The sequence below is a fragment of the Tyto alba genome, unplaced genomic scaffold (genome assembly GCF_018691265.1).
Source record: "Tyto alba isolate M040663 unplaced genomic scaffold, T.alba_DEE_v4.0 Super-Scaffold_13, whole genome shotgun sequence".
Taxonomy (NCBI): Eukaryota; Metazoa; Chordata; class Aves; order Strigiformes; family Tytonidae; genus Tyto; species Tyto alba.
Window position 1 is genome coordinate 409034 of NW_024881275.1, and position 20054 is coordinate 429087.

At 47.8% G+C, this 20054-nt stretch overlaps 1 protein-coding gene across 3 annotated transcripts in view; it reads right to left on the reverse strand.

Moving 5' to 3' along the window:
- ZCCHC7 (zinc finger CCHC-type containing 7) overlaps window positions 1-19014 on the reverse strand; it is a 122115-nt gene extending 103101 nt beyond the window's left edge. Inside the window, exons 1-4 of one of the 3 annotated variants that reach the window (XM_042787778.1) lie at window positions 18926-19014; window positions 18284-18323; window positions 15559-15666; window positions 10943-11656 (exon numbers count right to left, since the gene is read on the reverse strand). In XM_042787778.1, coding sequence (XP_042643712.1) covers window positions 10943-11633 — 691 coding nt within the window. In that variant the 5' untranslated portion in view covers window positions 11634-11656; window positions 15559-15666; window positions 18284-18323; window positions 18926-19014. Of the gene's footprint in view, window positions 1-10942; window positions 11657-15558; window positions 15667-18283; window positions 18324-18921 lie in introns of all 3 variants that reach the window. The other 2 variants (XM_042787779.1, XM_042787780.1) reach the window with 2 other exon arrangements.
- Window positions 19015-20054: the final 1040 nt, after the last annotated feature.

The window sequence follows — 20054 nt, forward strand, 5'->3', positions numbered from 1 at the left end:
AATACATGCGTGTGCGTCTGCCTACACGTGTGTGCGCGTACGTTCCCAGACGCGCTTACAGGCAGTCCTGAACCGGCCTCAGGGAGCGAGCCCCCCCACGTTTCGGAGCCGCAGCCCCCCACGGCTCCGGGGGGAGGGGGAAATCCCCAGACCTCTGCAGTTAAAGTTTTAAACCTACAAGACACAGTTATCGACTTCGCGGCTTACCTTCAGGCAGTGTCTAGACTGGGAAGTACGTACAACCTGAGCGCAAATACTGTCACCACAGAGCCTGTAAAACACCAAGTGTTTCGCTGCCTCCGCTTTACAAAGGGCAGAAAAAACTCCGGTGTTTCACCATGCACAGAGGGTTTCAAAAAGAGACCGAAAAAAGCATCTGGCAGCCTCCCCCCCAACCCCCGCCCCTCTCACTCTCTGGTTGTTGGGGTTTTAAAGGAGTTGATGGAGGAAGATTTATCAAGTTCTGAGGATGCCTGGCTGGGACCTGGCTGTTTCTGGCACTTCAGGATGACGAGGAAGGACACGCACACCACAACAGCCCACGCAACACGGTGCAACAACAACAAAGCGGAGGTAAATCTGTGGGCAAAGAATCGCTTTGTGGCTGTTGCCAAAATCTGCTATATCCAATGGGCCTCCCCACTGCCTGCGCGTGTATTTCCCTCGCTGACGCTTCGAAAGTGGCCAAATGGAAGAAAAACAACCACCACATATCAAACTTGACACGGTACAAGGACAGCAAAGGAAAATTAGCTCCCAAACTGGTGACAAAATACATCTTGGATGCCAGTTCTGTGCATGCGGTTTTCTACGGGGTGTGGGCGATGGCTGTACTGCCCTGTACGCATAGGACGTACATCACCATATCCACCACGAGAAGTCCAGCTGAACAGACACAGCTTTTCTCATTATCTCACTTCTAACAATGCCGTTATCTCCCAAAACATACTCAAGATACCTGGCACCGTTGCACAGAATGTAAAATCAGAGGCATTAGCAAGAGTATTAGGCAAAAAAACAACAAACATCACCACCACCACCATCATAGGAAGGGAGCAGAGGTTGAGCCTGGCAGATGGGGAACCTTCCTGGCGCTAAAAATTTTCACATAAAAAGAAACAGTGCGAAGCTAAATTCCGCAACTGCAAACACGGCCGTGTTAGTGGGAAATGCCACCGTTAATTAACCGGGAGCCCTCGGCAGAGGAGCTGGGCGATGGGCTGCCGACACAACCTCCGGCGAGGCCCTCAGCATCTTCCTCGCCGCTCCGACCCGCCGAGGGCGCGGGCCCCGGCCGGCTCACCGGCTTCCTGGGAGAGCCAGGGCGTCCCGCCTGCGAGCCCGAGCTGCCCTGGAGATCTGGGGAGTTGGTGTGATTTACACGTGGCGACTGGGAACGGCCTCAGCACGAGGCGGGGGGCAAAGCACAGAGCCAGGGTAAGGGAGCGAAAGCGAGCGCAGGACCGCGCTCAGCCTGGACGACACCGGGCAGCGGCTGGGGGTCGCCGCAATTCCCGCCCGGCAAGAGCCGCTGGAGGAGGAGGATCGCCACAAACACACGCCACACTTACCAGTAAGTACACTGGAAACATCAACCGTGTACACTCACAGTGGAAAAGCAGCCATCCTAATCACCCCAGGACTCGTTAGCTTGTGTTACAGATGTTGTGCGTATATACCTGCATATGCGCAGATACTGCGGCAGTGCAAGGATCTACCTCTGTATCCCCTCCAGATGAAAAAAGAAAAGAGCCACCGGGTACCAGCTGTCACAAGATTAACGCTCGCTGGGATGGTATCACAGTGTAAATTTCCCGTGTTCTTCAGTAAGAAACCTACAAATTACCTAAGGTGCTGCCTGCATGCCTGTTTTGACAACACAGTTCCACCCACGTGCTGTTCAAACCTTCACAGCAAATCCCGTCCGCACCTGATGGAAATAGAGCGAGTTCTCCACAGCGAAAAGGCCCCAATTTCTCTAGAAGCGTGGCAGCTATAGCCTGAGGGCCCACAAAGTGAAGTGTGTGCCACCCTTCTGCATTCCTCCGAATGTCAATTCTGCCCACAGCTTCGAAGCACAAAACCACTTCCACTAGGTGCTACTGTAAACAGGACACATAAAGAACCATTAACAAGAGGACATTTTATTCCTCCTTTTAGTCCTTCTCTAGACTTTTGTTCTCTTTTAAAAGTCATTAATGTAAACTCTTTTTTCCCCGTTCTTATTCCACATATGTATCTGCATGATTTACGTCCCTTTGTAGCCCTACTCAAACTTTACTCTTTCCCTTTTTAAACCCCAAAGTCCTTTGTCTTCTTTGGTATATTCTCTACTGAATTTTTTAATGACTTAAAAATCTTGAACTTCTCCGTCAGAAGGATTAAATCAGTTTCCCATCAGTGTTCAAAACCTCAATTGCAATATGAAAGATTTTCCCAACCTGTAAGAAACCCAAAGAAACAGGGACAAGGAAGAAAGATCAAACTGATGACACAAGTGGAAAAAAAAAAAAAAATTCCCCTTACAACAATCAAGAGAACAGCAAAAAAATAGAGAAAAAAAGTGAAAAAGTCACCCAGAATATATGACCATGTAAGCATGGGCACTCTTGCAGAAAACCCAGTCAGCAATCCAAAGCCATGGGAAATTTAAATTAGAGCTAAGGTCCACAATAGCAGAGAAATCTGTACAGATAAAAGGGCCTGCTCAGGTTGCAGGTATACTTAGTCTAGATCTCTTCAGATTTGCAAAGGAACTTTATTAGTTTTATTAATTTTTTTCTTAAATAATCAAGAGATTCGAGTGTATCCACATTACACGGTAAAGAAGATTAAGTTTTTTTCTTTAATCAAAATATCCATATGCATGCGCTGCATCTTCCAAATGGTAGGTGGATTCCCACTGCTTATTACCGCTCCGGGGTGCATTCTGCCGTAGTAACTCATGCACAGAACACTGCTACTACATTTAAGTAACGTCAAGGTGCCGGCAAACGCAAGCAAGAAGAAACACCCCCCCCTGCACCCCCCCCCGAATCACGGGAAAATCCGGCACGCTCGGCGGGGCGCAGCTCCGAGGAAAGCAAGCCGAGCAAGGGCTCCAGCGATTCACGCGCGAACAGGCGCGACGCTGCGGTGACGTCCACCGGCCCCCCGCTCCGCCGGCCCGTCCTTCCGCGGGGGGGGCACACGCTCGCAGCCCCCCAGCCCCACGGGGGGGATCCCCCCGCCACCCACCCCCCCCCCCCACCTTCTCCTGCAAGCCCCTCCGTCCGCGCGGTCCCACGTGCGGGGGCGTCCCAGCCCACACGGACGCGACCCCCCGCGCTGGGAACTGCCGTGGCTCTACACCGAGGTGCCCATCCCGCCTGCTCCCCCCCCGGGGGCCCGTGCTCAGCTCCCCGGGGGGGGGGACGAGGTGACCCCTCGAGATGGGGGCACACACCCCACACACAGGCGTGCGCGCAGCCCCCCGGCTAGGTCGCGATAATGAGAACGTTTCGGTCGCTTAAACGAATTCCCACTGAGAAACCTCTTCTAACTTTCAGAAGCAACTTCTGCTGAAATCGAGCTCAGCAATTCCACGAGGTAGGCACCCAAAAGGAAAGTCTGGCTCTTTAAGCAGGTTTTCTGTGGCCTAACGAAAAATTTCTTGTAGACGTTTCTGTAGAGAAAGTGAGTTGGTGCTACAAGCACCAAGACTCTAGAATAAAAGCATCCTGTATCTTGCAAAGTTGGTGTTCAAAACTAGCCGCCAAGGGAAAGGGTATATTAAAGAAGAAAAGCACAACCTACTGTACTTTTTTGTAATTTCAGAAATAAGCTTACACCTTTTCACCGTTTAAAAATACACCCAGAGATTTGAATAAGAGCAAAAAGAGAAAAAAAAATACAGATGTGGTCAGATTTTTGAATAGTTTCTGTAGTACCACACAGACTTTAGAGAAAATTAAGTCATACATCCAGAAGAAGCCGTTTAAAACACTGAGAGTTAAATAAAGGGTATTTCCTTTTTGAGCATGGCTGACAGAGATAAAACAATAAGCTAAATTTATCAGACACTGCTATTTCTATTTTGACTCCATAAGCTGTAGTTACTGCTGCTGAATAGAAATCACCTTCCTACATTATTTTTTAGGGAAGAGGCAGAAATAGAATGCTTTCAAATTCATTTTTTTCCATTTTAGGCATGTATTTTCTTTATGGTTTCATCACTAAGTGTTCAAATCCCCCCCCTTTTTCTTTAATTTTATTTTAAGAAGTATTTTTACTCCAGTTTCTTCAACTAAATGAGAGACTCGACGACTAAGAATAAACAACAGTGCATAGCAAGACCTCTAAACCTGGAAAACAAGATGGGATGGATGCCAAAGTGGAAAGCTGAAAAAAATACTTTGGAAATACTAGCTTGCACTTCTTTTTATGTTCACAATTTCTTTTTGTACAGGGCAGTTTTACAGGACAGTAAGAGCAAAAGTTGACATAAAACCCCACGAAATGTTTTGTCCCTTGGACACTGGCTTCCTTTTGTAGGTACTTTCAGCAGAGAAGATTAAAAATACTTGTATTTTACCCAATTCCAGAAGTCAGTCCATTATGAAACATAAAAATTACTTAATCTATTCAGACAGCCAGAAGGTCATGTGATGAAGAGGTTTAAAAATATCTCCTAACACCCCAGAAGCCTCAGCTGAGTTTTGTGCTTTCTGCTCTTCGCCTGTGTGAGGTTACCACCAGCGCCCAAGCTACGCCAAGCTCGGCTTTGATAGTCATGGAACAAGATGCTTGAATAAAAGCACAGCGTCGTCCGTGGTACGGGGCCACTTTGAGCCCCAGGGCTGGAGTGAGCTCCTGCTAAATGGGCCCTGCACCCCGACAGAATCAGAGCCGCTCCCTGGTCCGGGGGCTGCGGCAGCGGAGAAGGAGGAGGAGGAGGAGGAGGAAAAGGAGGAGGAGGAGGAGGCCGAGAAGGAGGATGAGAAGGAGGAGGAGGAGGAGAAGGAGGAGGAGGAGGAGGAGAAGGAGGACGAGAAGGAGGATGAGAAGGAGGAGGAGGAGGAGGAGGAAGAGGAGGAAGAGGAGGAGGAGGAGGAGGAGGAGGAGAAGGAGAAGGAGGACGAGAAGGAGGAGGAGGAGGAGGAGGAGGAGGAGGAAGAGGAGGAAGAGGAGGAGGAGGAGGAGGAGGAGGAGGAGGAGGAGGAGGAGGAGGAGGAGGAGGAGGAGGAGGAGGAGGAGGAGGAGGAGGAGGAAGAGGAGGAAGAGGAGGAGGAGGAGGAGGAGGAGAAGGAGAAGGAGGACGAGAAGGAGGAGGAGGAGGAGGAGGAGGAGGAAGAGGAGGAAGAGGAGGAGGAGGAGGATGAGGAGGAGGAGGAGGAGGAGGAGGAGGAGGAGGAGGAGGAGGAGAAGGAGAAGGAGGACGAGAAGGAGGATGAGAAGGAGGAGGAGAAGGAGGAGGAGAAGGAGGAGGAGAAGGAGGAGGAAAAGGAGGAGGAAAAGGAGGAGGAGGAGGAGGAGGAAGAGGAGGAGGAGGAGGAGGAGGAGGAGGAGGAGGAGGAGAAGGAGGAGGAGGACGAGAAGGAGGATGAGAAGGAGGAGGAGGAGGAGAAGGAGGAGGAAAAGGAGGAGGAGGAGGAGGAGGAGGAGGAGGAGGAGGAGGAGGAGGAGGAGGAGGAGGAGGAGGAGGAGGAGGAGGAGAAAGAGGAGGAGAAAGAGGAGGAGGAGGAGGAGGAGAAGACACCCCGAGCAGCACACGTGGGAATGTCACTGCCCGCCAGTGTCACGAGGAGGCGGCCGGAGCTGCTAAGGAGGCTGCCCTGGCTGCCCTGGGGCTCCCTACCAGGTATGACTGCCAGGAGCAGCTTCTTGGGCCAGAAGTACTCCAGCAGTTCTCCTGCAGCAGCCTCGCTCCTGCGTTAATATGAAAAAAAAATCAGAGCAGCGAGGAAAACAGCCATTCCCTCTCTGGGAGGCCAGCAGAGCACCTACGTGCTGTTTTATAGAAGCTTCAGATTCAAAACCAGCTACACGCACCGCGCTCCACAAACCTGCCAAACCCAGAGTGCGATCACATTAGCCCGTTGTCTCTGAGGAAAGTACTGGGTGGGCAAAGGGTGATGAAACAGGGAGAAGATAAATTGTTTTTTGTACCCCCTTAGTGGCCGGACATCAATGCTGCAGCTTCAAAAGCTGTCTTTCCAAAAGCAGTGAATTAAAAAAAAAAAAAAAAAAAAAAAAGATTAGGATTGCAGCTATACATGGGAGAAGAGCTATGTTAAAAGGAAGCTTTTAATGAAAGTATATATAACATTCTTATATATACTCTTAATGCAAAGTAGAGAAAAGGGGTGAGAAGTGAGACCCTCCTTCAAAGACCTGGAAACTCTCTGACACTGAAAATTAATCCATGACATTTAGTACATGGTACAGTTTGTAACGATTCTCTTTGCACAATTTCTTCTGGACTCTAAACCTTTAAAAAATCAGGTAAATCATACCAAAGACCTAGATTTGCTGAATTACCTGTTTTTTAAGCACCCTAGGAAGCAGGTAGGACCCTTTTTTGCAAAGTAACAAGCAGCAGCAGTGTGCGCTTTTCCAAAGGCTGCTCAAGGAAACCCGCAAGGAAACCCACAAAGACCAGGTGGGGGGCAGGTAACACACAGAGGTACGTGGTCACGGGCTTTCAGCTTGGCCAACCACCTGTAATCCAGGTGCCTGTTTGCTTCAAGCTACAGGCAATCCCACCACAGGAAAACAAAGTCTGAGTAAGGAGGGACAGAGCCACCATGGACACAGCAGGTGCTTCCCCTGGTATCCCTCTACGTGAAACAAGAAAGCCAGCGCCCTGTGTGCTGAGAAACCAGCAGACGCATGACAAAAAGCTGTATTTTACAGAAACATGGGCACAAATACAGTGTTGCAAATACAGCAGTATTAGACAAGCAAAAATAAAAAGTGAAAGGCATCTAAAGCCATTAGGAAAGAGAGCAGAAAGGGGAGGAGGTAAAGTTTTCAGCTGCGTACTGAACAGCAGTGTTTGTGGACCAGCCATAGTTCACACGGTCCATTTAAAGGTGTCAACTGAAGACAGAGGGTACAGGTGAACCTTAGTTTACCATCAGGAACCAGAGGTCATTTCCCAAGGCAAGGGGACATCTCCTTCTGTCACGGCAGACCATAGTGACTGAAGCTAGAAGGCTGTATGAGGAGAAGACTCTCTCTACATTGGAGGCATCAAGAAAGCATTATTTGTTTATAGAGAATATTAAAAATAATAAAGCTGTTAGACAAGAGCAGGGCAGGCACGTAAGACATAGAGGAGCTAAGAGAATAAGGAGATATACCTAATTCCTTTCCTTGAGGAGTTATATCTGACTCCAGTGGAGCCTAAGAATCTCTACTTCAGGGACTCAGATATGAAAACAGACTCATCAAATGACTGACACAACTGGCTACTCTCATAGTCACAGAATTGTTCACGTCTGCATTCCCTTTTTTATGTGAAGCGAACTGGACACTAGACATACCATGACACCGTCACGGGAGGTCTATCCCCATTACACAGTCACAGGCAGTTTCGGGGGAGAAGGGAAAAGGCAAGGCTTCACCAGTCCCTACACTCCACGTCCATCCTTACTGGTACTACAAGCCCCAAAGTAGTAATTTACATACCATGTAGGTACCTAAATACTTGATCTTGCTCTTTGGAAATGCTGAAGACAGAACGGCGCACGTCTCAAAATAATTTAAATGAATTAGCAGAGAAGATCTTTGAGAGGATAATTTGGCATCACACTTTTTTTTTTTTTTTTTTCCCCAAAATGCATTTCCTCCTTCAGATTTATAATGTTTACATTTCAGCAAAGGAGTCCTCTGTAGTCTACAGATCTGAAGATACGATGCTGCGTAAGCTCAGTAATCAGATTACAGCTTCTTCACATTAGGAAGATTTATGGCTTTTGTTCCCTAAAACTGTTTTGACGCTGTTTTGGCTTTTCGCTACATACGCACATGCATACAACACCCATTTATTTTAAGCCTGTGTCCTTGCACCCCCACCACCGTACATACTGGAAACAGAGCAGCTGAGCCAAACTCCTGCACGCCGGAGCAGCCTGAACAAGTTTGCCTGGCATCTGGGATGCGGTGGAGGAGCAGGGGTGTGAGCGGAGCCCGGCCCTGCGGTCCCCGCTGCCCCTCGGGTGCGCGCCCGCCCGGGGCTCTGCCCTGCCCGAGCCAAACGGGTCGCCGTGCACCTGCTCACAGGCCGGGGGGGTGTGCAAAGGCCGAGGCTTTCTGCAGAGGCACACGCACGTGGAGAGGCAGCAGCTGAGACGAAGAGGGAAACGTGCGTGCGCGAGGGTCGGACCGCACCGCCAGCCAAGCTGCTGCTGGGGTGAGCCAGGCTGCCAGAAGGGGTCCTGAGGAGGTTCCGACGCAGCTTGGGGAGTGAAAATCAGAGTGGGAGGAGAACAGCTGCATTTACGAGCCTCCTGTCTGTGGCCTCCCGTTCGAGCATCGCAAAAAAGGTTTATTAAAGGAAACAGTTTTAGTTCGGAACAGTGTGACAAGTTTATACAGCGCAGGAGAGTACTGCTCCCGTGACCTGCTTTGAATGTGACGTGTTGCCAATGTCTATTAATATATATATATGAATAAGAAGCATTACTACATTTGTTACAAAAACATACCATAAATTAGCAAAACTATCCCTTGATATTAACCTCCAGTATTGATTTTTAAATGCCTCTGTGAGTTAGCACTGGGACACCTTCTCTAAAAGAGCAGAAAGAATGAAGACGTGAATTTTCATGTTACACCTAGTAAGCATAATCACTTCAATAAATTAATTGCAGAGTTTCCCAAAACGTGTATATGTAATTTTGAAATATGCTTAAAGTCTCAAGCACTGTTTAAACATTTTTCTGTCTTCTGTTTTTTGGAGTAATCCCTAGTGCTACCATCAGCAATTTTCATACATAAACCCAAGGAGATACACAGAGTAAACTGAACAAAAGAAACCTAACTCCGCATCATTTGCCTGCCCAGCAGTTATGAGAAAAATAAACGCTACCCAGAAAATGTATTAACTGTGCTATACACAAACTGCATTGCTGTTGCAGCAGTCACCACATGGCACCGAACATTTGCTCTCCAAAAGGCAGAGTAATTTAAGAAAAAGACAGGCTAAATAGCTCTAGTTTCAAAGAAAAGTACAAGATATGAATATACAAAAGGAAGGCTATTAATGAAATGTAGCAACTTCAAGTTAATTCTTAGAAACTGCGTTTTAAAAGATTTATAGGGAGAAAAAAATTACATAAATTCCAAATACAATGTGGCTGTCTGTGTTCTGGCATGGCAACTGAACGTTCTGCCATTCTTCTGGCATTGCACTGGAAATAGGGAAAGTGTTTCTTAAATCTCTGAGGCGTGGGCAAGCACACTGGCACCTTTAATCGACCATCTGAGATCAAGTGTACACTACAGTCTGTTTAGCAATGGGCTATGGACAGCTGTGTGAAAACATACACAAGAACAACTCTAAGCAAAGAGTTATTGAACATTTACAGGCAAGAAACAAGTGTTTTACCAGAAAAGAAGGCAATGTCTCAGCTTTCCCCTCTCAAACACCTTAACAGCAGCACGTGAACAGTAGCACGGTTTATACAGACACCCCAAGGAAGAACTTAACCAGTGTCAGCCTGTAGATCAGTGCTGCAGAACATTTCATTTCCCTCCACACAAACCCACCTCATTTACACATACACCAAGTAAAATTATGGTATACTTTTTTTATTTTTTTAAATGGAAAAAAAAAAAAAAGAAGTCTTGCAAAGATCCCCCGTGCCGCAGCTTACCCAGCCAGCCTTGCCACCGAAGCAGTGTTTTCTCTCAGGCTGGCAGGGGACGCTGCTTCTGGAAATGATCTTTGTGCTTCAGGAAACCAGTGGGCAAGAAGAAAAGCACAGCTGATGGCCTAACAGAGTTTTTAGTTGCTGGTGACAAGATATGTATTACATGGTATGGTTATTAAAAGCACGTATCTAAAATCTGTTGTGCTATCACATCCACTAACTTCCCGCACTGTAATGTGGAAGAATATTTTGCAAAACACCAAAATGTTAGTCTTAGTGGTTGGGAATCTCTCTGAATTACTCAATGCAGAATCCATCCAGGAAGTGACAGTGTACTTTAGCCCAAACTGCCAGAGTCCTGAAGGAGCGGCTACAGAATCTGCTTCAGGAAGGAGAACCAGCTCAGAAGGGCCCCCCTCCCTCCCTTGCCCTCTCCCGTTCCAGTTCCTCCCTTTCCGGAGTTGTCATTTCTCTGGTCTAGCACAGAGCGAGGCCTGAGCAAGCCCCGGGCCCTGCCCTGCCGAGGGGCAAGAAGGCAAGGCAGCGGGGCAGGCACCTCACCAGCCGAAAAGAAGAATGCCACTGCTCCCCGGGTTGTGAGCACTGATTGCTCTCTTACCCTGTAGCACTTCTCAGCAAACTTCCTATCATTACGCAGCTCCTACCGCTGGTTTTTACGTCTTTAGTCCTCAAACTTTTTTTTTTTTTCCTACTTTGTTTGCAGTAAGAAACCATTGTATTCCCTCTTTATTTCACCCCCCTGGCCTGCCTGCAACTTCTTACATGCTCTTAGGAATACAAAATGTATGAGAATGTTGAAAAGTTCACAGTACGAATCACTCCAGTATTACTTGTAAATTTCTACCAGCAAAAACACCATCTTTCCATATATGTCACTAATGAAGTAACGGTATTGCTATAATATAAATAAATGGTTATTTTCTTCATCATAGTTTTGCACCCATCATTACGCACTTCAGTTTGCTTTCTGTCTATCTTTCTTTTCAAACACTGACATCAGTATCGTTGCAGACAAATCCTCCCACATATGGATAAATAAACAAGCAATTAAAAAAAGTACTAACCTTCACTGTCAGGAGTTGCACAGCCTTCAAGGTTCAGCATTATATCTTCATCTCCGTCATCTGCACCGGCTCCCAAAAGCATCCAGCTCTCGACATTATCACTTCCAGATGTCGAGCTCTCCTCATCTGAGCTGTCATCTATTACCAACACATCTTGGGTGGCATGAGCTCCAGCTGAACTAACCGGGTTAAGCTTCCCAGTAGTGCTCTTCCTTTGCCTGGAAATGTCTGTGCCTGATCCAGCAGGATACAGGGTATTACCTCCAGCAGCTTTGGCACAATTTGGTGTGGAAGATCCCAGATGGCTATGTATTTCACCTCCAGCTAAAGAGCTTGTTGACTTCTTTGCTTTGCTTTTGTAAACACTGTCTTCATCCGGTGTATCAGACAAGACGATGATCTCGGGATCATCATCTGAAAGCTCAGCATCACAATCAATGACTTCAGGGATTGCCTTGTCTTCAGACCATTTCTCAGTTAGAGATGAACTATGACCCGTGACTCCTGCAACGTCGGCTTCTTCATCCATTTCCAGCATGCTGATTTCTCCAAGATTTTGGGAATAGTGGATCTGGCTGTAGAGATGGAATTCCACCTCACTATCAATGCTCTGCTCACTGGATGACTCCTCATGATAAAGTTCATCTTCATATGTATCAGTATCGTCGGTGTCTTCATATCCAACAAACATTCTGGAAACCAAATAGTCTGTGTCTACAAAAAAACAAAAGGTTGTATCAGAATGGTCACGAACATATGCCCCAAAACATCTTTCAAATGATACCTTTGGTCTTTCTTTCTGAAGGCTTAGTCATAGAGGTTTGCATATGGAAGCTAAAACTGAGCAGACTTAACAGCTACAGCAATTAATGCTCAAATCCATAATAGCAAAAGCTACTTAAGTGTGCAGCTGGTTTAATCTTAAGTACCACCTGAAGCTTCTGAAAGTTACACTTAATGTGCTCTCAGCTTCCACAGCTCCTCTCCATCCTGGGTTCAAAACCAAGGTACCTGCATGGATTGGGAGCCAAATGAGTGCCTGAATCCAAGCCTTGATCGCTCTGCCAACTAGTATTAATCCTGAGTACTTTGCAACTCGTTTTACTTAGTAACACCTTATATACATACCTGAAAGAGCACAGAAGGAACATTCAGCAATATCTGACAGAAGTAATTTGGAGCCTGCCTACACTTGGGCTGCAGAGTGACCTGAACTGGCACTTCAGAATTTAACTCTACGAAGTGCTAGGACTATGACACGGAAGCACCTGGACATACTCTCCACAGGCTCAGGTCTGAAGGTAGCATTAAAAAAAAAAAAAAAAAAAAAAAAAAAAGGCCGTATACAAATCTGCAGCTTTCATACAAACTAGCATGTCACATTGTCCCATCAGGACTTACAGTTACAGTGCCATGAAAATGCAACTACAATGCTTTCATACCTGAGGAGGATACACCTGCAGTGCCTGCCCAGCTCAACGTTAGCTGTGACATCTCTCCGCTGCTACCAGTTAAGCAGTAATTATCTACAACCTTTAACAGCCTTTTTGGTGGATTCATGACTAAAGATCCAATTTCCCTTCTCATGTGTTCAGCAATACTGTTTTTTTAAACAAATTCGCTCTAAGAGCTAGCCAATGGGACAAAGTACACCCTCAGCAAGTTTGCAGAAGATGCAAAATTGAGAGGAGTGGTTGATATGCCAGATGGTTGTGCTGCCATTCGGAGGTACCTCCGCAGGCTGGAGAAGGCCAAGCCCTGCACCTGGCAAGGAGACGGGCTGGGGGACCACTGCCTGGAAAGCAGGTTTGCAAAAAAGGTCCTGGGGATGGGACAAGTTGACCAGAAGCCAACACACTTCTGGAACAAAAAGCATCGTGGGCTCCTGAAGAGCACTGCCAGCAGACTGAGGTTTATCCTTCTGCCCTGGTCAGCGCTTGTGGGACCACATCTAGAGTGCTGGTTACAGCTCTGGGCTCTCCAGTACTAGATGAGATGGTTACACTGGAGTGAGCGTGGAGAAGGGTCACTAAAACAATTAAGGGATTGGCCTCCCCTGCCCTGTGGGGCCAGGCTGAAACCACTGGGACTGTTCGTCCTCACCAGGAGGAGGCTCAGGGGCATCTCATCGATGTACGTAAGTACCTGACGGGGGAAAGTAACTAAGACAGAGACATGCTCTTCCAAGTAGTGTCCAGCAACATGATGAGAGGCAACAGACACAAAAAATAAAATACAGGAAATTCCACTTGAATGTCCAAAAAACCCCTTTTTTACTCTGTTGCCCAGAAAAGCTGTGGAGCCTCCATCCTTCAAGATGTTCAAAACCCAGCTGGAGACGGCCCTGGGCACACTGCTCTTGGTCACCCTGCTTTGAGTCAAGGGGGTTGGATGAAACAGTTGCCAGAGATTCCTTTCCAGCTCAGCTGTCCCATCAACCCAACCCAATGGTGAGCGCCTCTACAGTTCACTACCTACTCTCTAGCGAGATAGGAAATTCAGAGACATTCTGAAGTTGCTTCACCTAATGCATAGGATACCTTATTTCATTTCCATGACTACCTCATGCTTGGAGGAGAGCAAAGGGAATCCTTTCTCTGAAAAGTCTATCTTTATTTCTGTGTTACAGTTACTCCCAGGGAAGCCAACAAGCTTTTTTAGACATGAGAACAGTCAGAGAGCATTCAGTTTTTTAGTTGTGGAAGGAAGTTGGATGGTATTGTTTAAATTCACAAACTGATACACAAGTACAAAAATTTAGATGCGGGAGCTTTGTACAGAAGTAATTTGTGTGATGATGGTATTTAAAGAACCAGAAGGCTCTTGTGACAGCTTTCTGTGCACACCCTGCAAAAGTCCTTCCGTGATCATGATAGATTTGATCTCAGTTGTATTTGTGTTATGCCAGAAGTCAAACTAAAGACGAAATCACTTTTCCAACAAAAAAATAAACAAAGCAAAACCACATAAAACATGAATGCACAAGCAGGAAAATGCAGTGCTTTCTGACAATCCATACACTGCACTCTTTGCTGTTTAGGCTCCCAGTAGAGCAGCGTACCTGATTCATTCTCACCTGCACAGCTAAAGAAATCACTTTGGTCATTGCTGGCTGAGATCACATCCAAAGAGCATCAAAACTCTACTCATCCTAATACAGTCAGGTTGGTTTCTAGCCTACAAATACAGACCTAACACTTAACCAGTGGAGGGTACAGAATCTGTTTTAGAAGTTAGCCTACCCACACAATGACTGTAACCTCCCGGGAACTTTGACACCTGCCAACACAGAACTCCGCTTAGCAGCACAAAGCGTGCAGCAACAACCTGAGGATAACGTGGATATTTCTGTAACTGCTGGACTTCGCCTCTCCCCTCCGGGTTCTGAAGTAAATGTATTATCTATTATACCACATAAAATACAAAAGAATGAGGTCAGAACTTAGTGGTAATAGACACAATAAACCTATTTTATACTAGTATTTAGGTTTGAATGTCATAGACGGGGGGAAAAAGTTGTGATTTAAACCTGGCCAGCACCAAGTACCACACAGCCGCTCACTCACTCTCCCCCTTCCATGGGCTGAGGGAGAGAACTGAGGGGGTAAAGGTAAGGAGACTCGTAGGTTGAGATAAAAACAGTTTAGTAATTGACATAAAATGTAGTAATAATAATAATAACAAAAAGAGTATTAGAAAATACAAACGAGTGATGCACAATGTGCTTGTTCACCACCAGCTGACTGACGCCCAGCCTGTTCCCAGCCAGCGATCCCAGAGAAGATCCTGAAATCACAATCCCAGGAGCAAGAGCACCCCCCCTCTTCCCAGACACCCCTCCTCTATACAGTGAGCATGATGTTATGTGGTACAGAGTATCTCAGTGCTCAGTTTGGGTCCAGTGCTCTGGCCGTGCTCCCTCCCAGCTCCTTGTGTACCTGCACATGGGCAGGACGTGGGGAGGTGAAAAGTCCTGGATTTCTCAGCAACAACTAAAACCATCAGTGTGTTATCAGCATTTTTCTCATACCAAATCCATACTGAATCCAGAACACAGCAATATTGCAGCTACTGAGAAGAAATATTAACTCCACCCCAGCCAAAACCAGGACAAAGTAAAACGCTGGCCACCTGAACAGCTGTAGGCAGTAAAAAAGTAAGACAGAAGAGCATCTGACAGACCAAATGAAGCACCCATGCTCAAACATTTATCTGAACTTTACATGGGGTCACTCTTTCAAACAGGTCTTATCCTCTTCCCATCCATGGGGTGAAAATAAAAGCAGGGCTGGCTCCAATCAAGCACATTACAATATTAATCTGCGGTTACAGGATGTGAGAAAACAGACCTTCGGTAATGCAGGAAATTAAAGAATCCCGTGGAACCATGCCACAATTTTAGTGATACTCAAAAAGCCAACTTAATTCGAGCACTGTTTCCTTCCCATTCTGTCAGCCACTGGATAAAATCACACAAAGTACGTGACCATTACCAAAAACACGCAGCTAAAGAAGACTGCTGCATCACGAGCGTCAAAGAGCGCCCAAGGAGCTGACTCATGGACACTTCATAACGAAGGCAAGAGTCAGAAGAGGCAGGAGGGCACAGCACTTACTTTGATCTGTCCTCCCCAGAAGCTCAGGTCAAACAACGGCTCCTCCTCCTCCTCTCAGGTCTGCACACGGCTGGGCTCTTCCTCTTGCTCAGCACGTATGGTGGGCCACTGGGAAGCAAGAAGCATCAAACATCAGCATCACAACGCAACCTGAAGATACCTGGTTCCACTGATCACCATCCTCAAAATCAGGCAATAGCTATGCCCTACCTCTTCATCACTGAGTGAGAAACAGCTGTTTCAGGTGTGTGGCATCAAAGCAGACAAAAACAATGCCTCCAGGAAAGGGAGGAGGAGTTCACAGAGTTTTGCTGTTTTTCAGACTGCCAAAGTGAAGCAGCCTCTTACCATATTCATACCGATACTCAGACATACCTGACTGCCAGTCTTCAGCAACTTAAGTTCCTTTCTCCAGTGAAAGGTCTATACTATGGGCAACCGTCCTTTCTACCAGCTAGGCTATGACAGAGACATCCCTCATGTCTGAGTGTGAAAACCACATTAAAAATAACAGCTGTGCACAGATTCGCTGATTTGACAGGTAATACAGGCTACAGAGAAGAGAACATACCGATGCATCACGCTTTGGAGCTGGCCTGCCTTACTTTTAAAAAAAATTCCCAAGCTTCAAACCCTAGGACACAGAAGAACCCCATCCCTTCATCAAGAGGAATCCCATTCCTACCTGAGCCCAGAGCACAAATTTCCTCAGAAGTACCCGACTGCCTCTCTGGTAGGCCCTATGTAAGAACAGTTCAGGTAAAGGGCTATTGATGTTATGAAAATTTTTAAAAATTACAGCTATCTGAATTTCTTTTAACCATTTATGAACAAAACTCCAGATGGCTTTGATTAGAAAAGGCAGGAGATCATTCTCCCAGATCATTTACAAAGACTGCTCGCCAGCTTTTTGTCTAGTCCATTAAAAAAAAAAAAAAAAAACAACCAACATCCTCCACTTGATAAAGTAACAAGAACTGTCAGCAGTGCAGTCAGAAAGGAGGTGCCGATGGTGACTTGCAGGCAGAGAAAGAGCACAAACAAGTTAATCAGCACACCCACTGCAGTTTTCAAGTTTCAGGCAGGCAGCTACTTCCTCTGCCAAAATTTCAAAGCAGTTTGGGGCGCTCGGGTGTAAGGTAAGTGCAGTAGGGGCCTTGCAAGGGCCAGTAAGATGCCCATGCCAGTCCTTCCCATGCCATTCCTGCTTCCCATACCTTGCTTCCCCTTACCAACCCCTCCTTCCCTCTGCTTAACTTCATTACTTCTGCTGCTCTTACTTACTCAACTCCTAAAATCTTTCAGAGATCACATGGTAACCTTTTCCTCTCTTCTTGCCGTTTGGAACATGCATTCGGCATAAATTAAAACAGTGAGATTTCTCAAAAGAAAAAGCTCTCAAAAAATGAAGTGCAAAAAAGATGAGTTTTTCATCCTTTGCAGATATGACTTGTCAGACAAGTGTACTATTCCCACCACAAATTGCCAGTGAATTCCAAATATTTCCTTATTCTTCCTGTTCTCTGCTTGATCTTTGCCGTAATGTCAAATATAACACTTTACGATAAATGCTGTGTTGGAAGTACAGCAACAAGTGTATTCTTTGCTGTCTTAGGAGGTAAAGACAAGACATGGAACTATCATCGAACTCTCTGTTGCAGATGGGAACAACAATAAAATGGAAAAGAAAGGTCTTTCGAGGAAATTATCAAAAATTTCCTAAAACCACAAGTATCTACCAGAACAGAGGTTCAGACATCAGAATAGCAGGAGGCATCAGCAGACGTTATAGTTGTGTGCAGACTAGACCTTTCCTCAGTTTTCTATTTACTCATATTTGTGATGCATAAACTGCCTAGTACTTTAGACTCTTATACTGCAAGGGTACAACCAATATGAAAATGATAAAGAACCTAAATGTTCAAATGTGGTTAAATGTAAATCTTTCATTTCAGCTGCTGTAACTACTTTTGTACACTCCATCAGAAGTTGCATCACCTCTTTTCTGGGAGAGATAAGCAATAAAAAATACTGTTGTGAAGCGCAGCACCAAAACGAAAAATCACGTTTGTTCTTGCTACCCTATGAAAGTATGCAAATGTCAAAGCTGCAAGTAACTTAAACAAAAAAGCCCCACAATATATGTTTATTGTCAGAGGTCAATGTCAGGGACAGCTTCTTCCTTCACCCATACTGCGTTTCTCTACCAAACATAACACAGATCTTATTTTGGCTTTCGGGGACAACCAAGCTGCATTCAAAGCAGGTGAGAAAGAAAGTTTTTAGTTTCCACCCATGGTGAGATGTGCAGCCATTGGACACTGCAGTCGCTCCCCACACCTAAATGTCCTCACAGTGAAATATTTTAAAATGCCACGAGGTGGATTCCGGGGCAGCCACCCCCTTGGTTTTCACAAAGCAAGCCCTGACAAGTACGAGCTGCATGTGGCCGCTGTCTCCGTTTCAAGTAGCCCAGAAAAAGGTCGGCAGCACCATAAAGCTGCTCTAATGGTGACATTAGCTACTGGTTATTTTTGGCTAAACCTAGTCTTCCAAGGATAACTTGTGCTGCTCAGTGCTGAGGTGTAAAACTCATGTTGACTTGCTGTGTGCTTGGGAAAACATTTCTTTTCTGTACTTGCTTTAAACACAGTGCAGGTAAGTGTAAAAGAGAGAAGAAAAGCTTTGGAGAGGAGGTAAATGTTTTTCTAGTGACAAGCTATACCTTCAGGAGATCACAGGAATATATCTTCCACACCCAAACCCTGGAAAATAACAAAATATTCCAAGTTTACTTCAAGCCTTTTGGGAGAATTTTTTTTTTTTTTTTTTTTTGCCCCTTAGCCATTTTTCAGAACCGTGCTCAACTGCACAAACATCCTCAAATTAACAGATCTGCTTTTTTTTTTTCCCTCGGAGCGAGGCCGAACGGGGCGAAGGCAAACAGCAATCCCGGGCGTGCGGGGGGGCAGCAGGGGGGCGAGCGAATGGAGCCGGTTGGGGGGACAGCCCCTCCCCCCCCCCCGCTCCGCACCGGCCCCGGCGGGACCCCCGGGACGCGCTGCCGGCACAGACAGACACGGACACTAAAGGCGGTGGCTCGCACATCTGTTTAATGGCAAGGAGGCTTCGCGCCGACGGTGCTCACCCCCCCGCACCCCCCCCCACACCCCCCCCACGGCCGCCGCGACAGCGGCCCCGGAGGGAAGGGCTAAGCCGGCGCAGGCCGCGGCGCGACGGGCCCCGCCGGGGGGGCTGGCGGGGGCAGGCGCGGCCCTCACGGGGGTTCGGGGAGGGGGTGCGGGGTGGGGGGGGGGGGGGGAAGGGGGTGTCCGGGCGGGCGGTGCCGGCGCCGGTCCGTACTCACTGCCGGCCGCACCGGGACGCGCCGAGCCGGAAGTACTTCCGCCTGCTTCCGGTCCCGGCGCCGTCACGCGGGAGCGCCGCGCCGCCATCCGGCCCCGCCCCGGAGCGGGGATCAGCCCCGCCCCCCGAGCAGGGTAGCCCCGCCCCGCGGCCGCCCGGGCCCCGCCCCCGGGTAGTGGGCGGGGCTAAGGGGGGGAGGGGAGCGGGGTAGGAGCGCGAGTGGCGGGAGTCTCGAGCCGGCCGCTAGGGGGGGTCGGCTCTGGATCGGGATCGGGATCGGGATCGGGATCGGGATCGGGATTGGGATCGGGATCGGGATCGGGATTGGGATTGGGATCGGGATTGGGATTGAGACTGGGATCGGATTGGGATTGGGATCGGGATTGGGATTGGGATCGGGATCGGGATCGGGATCGGGATTGGGATTGGGATTGGGATTGGGATTGGGATTGGGATTGGGATTGGGATTGGGATCGGGATTGGGATCGGGATCGGGATCGGGATTGGGATTGGGATCGGGATTGGGATTGGGATTGGGATTGGGATTGGGATTGGGATCGGGATTGGGATCGGTATCAAAATCAGGATCGGGACAGGACTGGGGTCGGGATGGGATCAGGATCGGGATAGGGATCGGGATTGGGATCGGGATTGGGATTGGGATTGGGATTGGGGTCGGGATTGGGATTGGGATCGGGATTGGGATCGGTATCAAAATCAGGATCGGGACAGGACTGGGGTCGGGATGGGATCAGGATCGGGATAGGGATCAGGACTGGGGTCGGGGTCGGGGTCAGGATAGGATTGGGATGGGGTCGGGGTTGGGGTCGGGGTTGGGGTCGGGGTTGGGACTGGGATGGGATTGGAGTCGGCGTCGGGACGGAATTGGGATGTAATTGGAACCAGGGTCAGGACCAGGATCAGTGCTGAGGTCAGGGCAGGATCGGGATCGGGGTCAGGACCGGGTTTGGGATGGGCTCAGGGTCGGGATGGGATGGGATCGGGGTCAGGGTCGGGTTTGAGGTTGGGGTGAGGATCGGGATGGGATCCAGATCAGGATCGGGGTCTGGACCGGGATCGAGACTGGGGTGGGGATTGGGATTGGGGTTGGAATGGGATCGGGACTGGGG